This window comes from Echinops telfairi, unplaced genomic scaffold (genome assembly GCF_000313985.2).
Source record: "Echinops telfairi isolate 266 unplaced genomic scaffold, ASM31398v2 ScPeMD7_655;HRSCAF=1070, whole genome shotgun sequence".
NCBI lineage: Eukaryota > Metazoa > Chordata > Mammalia > Afrosoricida > Tenrecidae > Echinops > Echinops telfairi.
Window position 1 is genome coordinate 20,808,651 of NW_022104553.1, and position 8,247 is coordinate 20,816,897.

General features: G+C 54.7%; 1 protein-coding gene across 1 annotated transcript in view; it reads left to right on the forward strand.

Annotated features, from left to right (window-relative positions):
* Nucleotides 1–8,247, forward strand: part of SHANK1 (SH3 and multiple ankyrin repeat domains 1) — a gene marked incomplete at its 3' end in the record, with an annotated part of 70,077 nt that overhangs the window by 17,687 nt on the left and 44,143 nt on the right. The window contains exons 8-11 of the mRNA XM_045292615.1: nucleotides 3,915–3,992; nucleotides 4,167–4,233; nucleotides 6,200–6,530; nucleotides 7,299–7,492. Coding sequence (XP_045148550.1) covers nucleotides 3,915–3,992; nucleotides 4,167–4,233; nucleotides 6,200–6,530; nucleotides 7,299–7,492 — 670 coding nt within the window. The remainder of the gene's footprint in view (nucleotides 1–3,914; nucleotides 3,993–4,166; nucleotides 4,234–6,199; nucleotides 6,531–7,298; nucleotides 7,493–8,247) is intronic.

The following is an 8,247-nucleotide window of genomic DNA, read 5'->3' on the forward strand; positions in this document are numbered from 1 at the left end:
GAAACCACAAGACCTTCTGTTCCCTAAAGAGTTAGGGTCTCAGAAACCCACAGGGGCAGTTCGACCCTGTCCTATCGGGTCGCTATGCATTGGGATTGACGGCAGTGGGGGAGTCTTGCATTTGGTCACAACCTTCAGATACCCTGGGAAACCATAAGATCTATGTATGACTCTATTGACTAGGGTAACTGGTTGGCTGTGTGTAAAAATAAATCTCCCTCACTGCTATCGAGTCCCGTCCCATCGGACTCACAGTGACCCTATGGAACCGCGTCGAACTGCCTCTGTGAGGTTTCTGAGGCTCTAAGTATTTCCTGGAGTAGAAAGCCTTATCGTTGTCCACAGCTGGTGGTTTTCAAAGGCTGACCCCTCAATTAGCAGCCCAAGAGGTAACCGCTGCGCCACCAGGGGGGCTAAACGGTTATTGTTAGGGGGTGATGTTCATCTCCTGGTGACCTCGTGTCACCCATTTTTTCGAATGAAATCAGTAATAATATCTCATTCCTAAAAAAAAAAAAAATCCCAAAAAAACTCACAGCTCTTGAGCCAACTCCAATTCCCAGCGGCCCTATAGGGCAGGGTTGAACTGCTCCCTGTGGGTTTCCCAAGCTGTAACTCTGTGTTTTTTTTTAAAATTATTATTAAATACTTTTCTTGGGAGCTCTTACATCTCTTATCACAATCCATACATCCATCCAGTGTGTCGAGACTGCCACTCTTCATGGAGTAGAAAGCTTCATCTTTCTCCTTCTGCACGGCTGGTGGTTTTGAACTGCTGACCCGGCAATTCGCAGCCCTATGGAACTGTTTGGTTTCGTTGTCATGACTCTCCAGTGTTGAGCCACCACGTGGCAATCCGGCTGGGAACGCTGCGGCGATGCTGACTCACAGCGCCCCGTGTGTCGGGGCTGACTTGTGCACTGCCAACTTTTCTAAACGGTTGGCTTTGCAGAAGCAGCTCACCAGGGAGGATTGTCTCCCGTGGAGCCGCTGGCTGGGTTCGGACCGCCAACCTTTTGGTTGGCCACTGAGCACATAACTGCTGCACCAGGAAGGCTCTTCATCCGGAGACCCGAGGGCAAGTCGAATTCCAAGCAGAGGGCACAGGAAGTGCCAGGGTCCTGGGGCAGGAGTGAATCTGGAATGTTCGAAGAACCAGGAGACCGGGGAGCAAATGTCTGCCTGAGCTCAAACAACAAGGGGAGACCAAGGAAACACCAGTTAGGCTCCATGGTGGCTGTTGGGAGGCGATTTTTGACCCATATTGGCCCCTGGGTGAGATTAGAACTGAGGCCCCATCGGGGTTTCTTAACTGTCACCTCTGAGGGGAGGAGACGGCCTGGTCTTTGTTCCACAAAGGCGCTGGGGGGGGGCGGTGGTGGTAGTGGGTGATGTTGTCCAATCATCAGGCTTCTGATTAGCCGCCAAGCAATTAACAGCAACCATCCTGGAGCCCTGGACGACAGCAAGAAACACCGCCGGCCCTGCGAGCGCCATCTCACAATCGTTCTTAGGTTGATGGTCATTGGCACAGCCACCGTGTCCATCCGGCTCGTCACTGGCCCTGTGCTTGACCAAGCCTGATGTCCTCCAAGGACCGATCTCTCCCGACGACATGTGCAGAGGCCGCGAGATGAAGGCTCACCGTCTTCCTCCATTCTACGGAATGTGCTGGCTGTGTGTGTGTGTGTGTGTGTGTGTGTGTGTGTGTGTGTCTGTCTGTCTGTCTCTTTGGCAGGCCGTGGGCCTCTCACCATTCTTTGCCAGTGCCAGCATTCAAAGGCATCCACAGGTCTTCCTTATCCCACGTCCAACTTTCCCACGCACAGGAGGAGATGGGAGATTCCATGGCTCAGACCAGGTGCCCCTCAGCCCTCATAGGGACACCGTGGCCCATCATCAGCGCTTGAAAGAGAGCTTATGCAGCAGGCTTACCCGCCGCAAGGCATCTTGGTGAGATCTCCTAGGCAAGGGCAAAGGCCCTGGGTTTGGCTCGAGGATGGTGAGGGGCATGTTATGGTGGCTCTTGGCGAGGGACTCATCAACGTGAGATGGCACCTGCCCTCTCAGCCCCTACTGCCCTCTTCTTTCTCGGCCTCGTGGAGGGCTGTTGATGAACAAAGGCTTTGGCATCCCAGCCTTGTTTTTGATTGTCCCGGGCTCTGCTCCGGCTCACAGCCCCCTCAGCGTACCACAGTGCGAGACTCTGCCTGCTCCTGGATCATCTTCACCATTGTCCCTAAGCTTGAGCCTGTGGTGGGAGCGGCGGTGTCCACCCATCTCACGGAGAGCCTTCCTCTTTTTCGATGACCCAGCATGACGCCCTTCCTCAGGAACGGGTCCCTCTTGATGACATGTTCCGAGTCGGTGAGTCATCCTTGCTCTTAAGGATCCTCCTGGCTGTACTGTTTTCAGGACGGATTTATCTGTCCTTCTGACATCCCCTTTCCATTGTCTTCGCTGGCACCATCATCCAAATGCATCGATCCTTCTTTGGCCTTTCGTATTCGACTTTCATTTGTTTATAAGGCCAGTGAAAATAAGCCTGGCTTGGGTCAGGCACCCCTTAATCCTCAGAGCCACATCCTTGCTCTTCAACCCTTGAAAACAATCATGGGCCACAGATTGACCCAACGCAATGTGTTCTTTGAGCTCTTGACAGCCGCCCCCACGAACATTGATTGCGGATCCAAGCCAGATGAGATCCTTGGCAACTTCAGTCTTTTCTCTATTCATAGGGATGTTCCCTATTGGTCCAGCCCTCGATTAAGGTGTAGGTAGGTAGCGACTGTCAACTGGAGCGCTACTGCCCCCTGGAGGACATTTGTCAATGTCTGGCATTATCCTCACCTTTGGAGAAGGAGCCCCCTTAACCTAAGTGGATGACAGGGTTGGGCTGCTAACCACAAGGTCAGTAGTTCAACTCCACCAGCCGCTCCTCGCAAGAAAAATGAGGCTTCCGACTTCCGTAAAAGCTGACAGTCATGGAAACCCACAGGACCAGTTCTGCCCTGTCCTTTGGGTCGCTGTGAGTTAGAAGCAAGACTGAGTTTTTCAGACGGAGCAGGGGGCAGTATCATTGATATCTAGTGGACAGAGGCCAGAGCTACTGGTTTCCCTCCAAGGTACAAAACTCAAAATCAAACCCGCTGCTATAGACTCTATTTCAACTCCTAGCGACCCCAAAGGGCAGACTAAAGCTGCCCCTATGGATTTCCCAGTGCACCTTTATGGGCTACAGTACAAGTTTTTCTCTGGCAGAGGGGTGCAGGGTAATTTTTTTTCCCTGCAAAGGAGTTAGTAGGTCAATTAAGTTTGGGTCAGATAGAAGTGAACACTGCTGTGCTATGTAAAAGAGTTCCGATCGCATCATGAGCTGTGCACGGGGCGACTAACCATGTGGTCGGCTGTTCAAAACCACCAGTCCCTGCAAGGGACCAAGATGAAGTTTTCTATCCCGTTAAGATGGACAGCCTCGGAAACCCACAGGGGCAGTGCACCCTGTCCTAGAGGGTCACCATGAGTCAGAATCCACTCCGTAGTCCACTCCATGGAGGGTGAATGACTGAGGGAAAGGTCTACCGAGCAGAACCTGGTTTTACATTCCACCATACCCAGTCTGATTCCTCCTCTTCCACGGAGCAGAGGAGAATTCCTTTCTGGAGCAGGCCGCCAGGCACCTCTGCTCCTGGGTGGGTTCGAACCACCAACTTTCCTTGAGTAGCTCAGCGCTGAGCCACCAGGGCTCCTCTTCACACGCCGAGCCCAAGGCGGCGTGGGCCAGACTGCATGGCCCAAGCTCAGGGCTGGACAGTGCAGGCTGATGGTCCTTGAAGCTCTGAGCCCAGTCCTGGGCGCTCAGGTGACCTTGTCTTTGCTGTGCCTCCCCTCTGTGCTTCCCGGGCTCTCGGCAGGAGACCTGCGCCAGGATCCTGCTGTACAGAGGGGCCAACAAAGACGTCAAGAACAACAACGGCCAAACGCCCTTCCAGGTCTGGGGCTGCAGGGGCTGGTGTTGCATGGGGGACACGGGAGAGGGGGTGACATGGAGGGGTGCTGGGAGAGGAGAAAGGAGGGGCTTGCTGGAGAGGAATGTTTGGGGAGAGAGGGGCTGGCCGGGCCCTCATGATGTCCCTCTGTCCCCACCCCGACCCCTCTCCCTCTAGGTAGCAGTGATTGCTGGGAATTTTGAGCTGGGGGAGTTAATCAGAAGTCATCGAGAACAGGATGTGGGTGAGTGAACCCCAGGGATCATAGGGGAAAAGGGAGAGCAGTTGGGGGTCAGGGTACAGCATTGGTGAATGGGAGGGCCTGATAGTGAGGAGGGTGGGCAGGAAGGGTTGGAGGAAATCCTGGGTGAGGCATGAACCTGAGTAGAACCAGCCAATGAGTGGCCATCTAACTTGACTCTGGTTTGTTGCACCCCGATGATGTGTGTCAGAGTGGAACTGTGCTGCAGAGGGCATTTAGTGACGACTACTAACCACGAGGTCAGTGGTTCGAACCCACTAGCCGCTCCGCGAGAGACAGATGAGGCTTTCTGCTCCCATCAGGAGTTATCGTGTCAGAAACCCAAAGGGGCAATTCTACTCAATCCTCTAGGGTTGCTGTGAGTTGGGATCAATTAATGAGTTTGGTTTAGGAGTTCGGCTTTTTATTTTTCTGGAAGCATTGTCAATGCCGTGCTTCCAAGGCAGCCGTGCTGGGGTTCAAGCTGCCAGTTTTTCCCTGGCAGCCCGGCTCGTTAACCCTTCCCCGGACCCAGCCGTACAGCAGCTAGAACCCGTTGGCCAGTTGCTGCAGAGGCGCCCCCTTACATTCCATAGTGGAACTATACCCTTTAGGGCAGCGGTTCTCAACCTGTGGGTCGCGACCCTTTAGCGGATCGAATGCCGCTTTCACAGGGGTCGCCTAAGACCATCGGAAAACACATCAATATTTCACAATCTATCATTACATATTGTTTTGTGATTAATCACTATGCTTTCATTATGTTTAAATTCTGTTCAATTTGTAACCATGAAAACACATCCTGCCTGTCAGCTATTTACACGACGATACATAACAGTAGCAAAATGACAGTGATGAAGTAGCAGCTAAAATAATTGTATGGTTGGGAGTCACCACCACATGAGGTGCTGTATGAAAGGGTCGAGGCATGAGGAAGGTTGAGAACCACAGCTCTAGGGAGTTTTTGTTTTGTTCTTTTACCCCCATGGCCGATCTAATCGCAGCTTGCCCAGCCTCTCTTCCAAGGCACCTCTAGGTGATCTTGAACCTCCCACCTTTCGGTTAGCGGCTGGACACACCAGCAGTTGCATCACCCAGAGATAGGAGTAGCTGTCGAAGCAGAAAAGCCAAAATTATCATCATAATACAAACGAACCCAAAAGGCCAACCCCACTGCCTGAGAATCTGTGACTCACAGGGACCCCTGAGGACAGAGTAGAACTGCCACTCTGCGTGTCTGAGGCTGTAAATCTTTCTATAGGAAGACAGCCTCAATTTTCTCCCGAGGTGCAGCTGGGGGATTCGAACTACTGATCTTGGCGTTAGCAGCATAATATACAAGAGAAAGAGAGAGAAACGAATAGAAACCCACTGCCATAGAGCCCGTTCTAACTCATCCAAAACGAAACCTTATTGTCACCGAGTCCTAGTTGCGTAGTGGATTATGGGTTGGACTGCGCTCTACAGAGAAGGACAAGAGGTTCCGCTCCTGTAAAGAGTAACAGTCTTGGAAAACCGAGACCGTGAATAACTTCACCGGAGCAGACACCCTCATCTTTCTCTCTCCCGGCAGCTGTTGGGTTTAAACCTTCGACCTTGAGACCTTGCCGTTAGCAGCCCCAAGCTTACAGAACAAGGTCAACAGAGCTCTTTCTAATGCAAACTAGCGACCAACCGGTCGATTCTAATTCCTGCGGCCCCTGCGGACCAGAGTGGAACTGCACCCCTAACTCTTCCCCGTGGTCGATCTTTTGAAAAACAGCTTGCCAGTCTCTCGCCTCCAAGGCGCCTCTGGGTGGTCTCAAACCTCCAGCCTTTGGGTTGCACTGAGCGCATTCGTTGATCGCACCATCCAGGGACTCCTGCGGGTCAGGAGGAGTGATTGTAAGCTCCCTTGTCCATTCTGATCTCCACCGATGTTTGTAATGCTTTCCTCTTTCTCTCTCCCCCAACGCCTTGTGTCCCTCAGTGCCCTTCCAAGAGTCCCCCAAGTACGCAGCCCGGCGTCGCGGAGCCCAGAGCGCAGGGCTGACAGTACCCCCAGCGCTGCTCCGCGCCAACAGTGACACCAGCATGGCCTTGCCCGACTGGATGGTTTTCTCAGCGCCCGGGGCCTCCTCCTCAGGCACCCCCGGCCCAACCTCAGGGCCCCAGGGCTCGTCCCAGCCCCCAGCCCCCAGCACCAAGCTCAGCAGCGGGACCCTCCGAAGTGCCAGCAGCCCCCGCGGAGCCCGGGCGCGCTCCCCCTCCCGCGGGAGACACCCTGAGGAGACCAAGAGGCAGGCCCGAGGACGGCCCAGGTAAGGGATGGGTGCACCCCGGCCTCCGAGTGCCCCATTCAGCCCAGCTCCCCACTTCCTGTCCCCATGACTTCCACCCATCCAAGTCTCTGGTGCCCCCCCCCCATCACTCTCTCTGCCACCCCACCCCTTGAGAAAACAGGACAGGAGAGCCCTGCTTGAACCCTCAACCCAAGGCCAGAGTACAGAGGTGGGACCTCCAAATAGCAATGGGTAGACACCCCCACTCAGGGTCTGTGCCCGAGTTGCAGGGGTTGGCATTGGGGGACGCAAAGAAGACAGAAGAGGTTAAGGGAGAAATGGGGAGATAGGAATGTGAGTGGAGAGGGGGCCAGTTCTAAGTTTGGAGGAGAGGGAAAGGGAGTTGGAGATCCAGGCTGGTGGTGGGGATAGAAGGGGAGGGACTGGAGGTGGAAAGGCTGATTAGGGGGTTGGAGGAGCTGGCCCTGACCCAGAGGAACCTGGGGGTCTGGCCAGAGGCCAAATCTGGGGGAGGGGCTAGAGATTGGGGGTGGGGAAGCAGCGGGGAATCTGGGCCCAAAGCGAGAAGGCAATAGGTAGAGGAGGGCTGGCAGGGCAGGGAGAGAGGCCATCAGGAAGATAGCGGGAACCCCCAAACGCCGCCCTTTCTCCAATGTCAGAGCTGCGAAGCACACTCAAATCCCCTCCCCTTCCCTGATGCTCCACCCACCCCAAGGACCCCTGTTCCCCCAGCGGTGCCCCTTCCCTCCACTCGTCCCCTGCCTCTCACACCCTCTGTGTACACAGCTCCAGCGGGACGCCCCGAGAAGGGCCTGCCGGAGGCACAGGGGGCTCGGGGGGCCCTGGGGGCTCCCTGGGCAGTCGCGGGCGGCGGAGAAAGCTTTACTCTGCGGTTCCCGGACGCTCTTTCATGGCCGTGAAGTCCTACCAGGCACAAGGCGAGGGGGAGATCTCCCTGAGCAAGGGCGAGAAGATCAAAGGTACCTGGGATGGAGGGTGGGCTGGGGGGGGGCGTGGAATCGCGAGTGAAACAGTCACTCAACAAACCAGGTTCCCATAGCCCCTTCCTCTGAGATGCACAGATGTAGCTGCGATCTGTCCAGCAGGAGGAAGTGTTGAGGCGAAATGAAGCCCTGGGTGGCGCCAAAGGTCTGCGCTCCGTTACATAAGGTTCTGAGCTGGGCTGTTAACCTAAGGCCAGGAGTTCGAGACCACCAGCTTCTCGTTTCTCCTCCCATCAGCATTCACAGCATTGGAAACCGACAAGACTAGGGTCCTTAGGAAACAGAATCCACTAGATGGCAGTGAGGTTGGAGTTGGAAAGTTTGGTGGCGCTGTCCGGCAACCACTGGATGACGAACCGAAGGGGGGGTTTTCAAACCCACCCGCCAATCCGCGGAAGAAAGACGTGGCTGTCTGCTCCCCTAAAGAGTCGCAAAACCTTGGAAACCCTAGAGAGGGTCGCGATGACCAGAAGAAAGCCCACCTCCAGTCCCAAGTCACTGCCCACTTCCTGCTGAGATAGGCGGGACCCCCAAGACTTTGAGGGTTTGGCCCCAGCTTACCACGGTCAAGCAAAGAGCGTGACCAAGCATGTCGCTTGCATGATTTGGTCCCCAAAACCAGAACTCACCGCCATCCAGTGGGGATTCCGGCCCTGTACAGTTACAGTGAACCCTCGTTTATCGCGGTTAATCGGTTCTAGACCCTACAGTGATAAATGAAATTCCGCGAA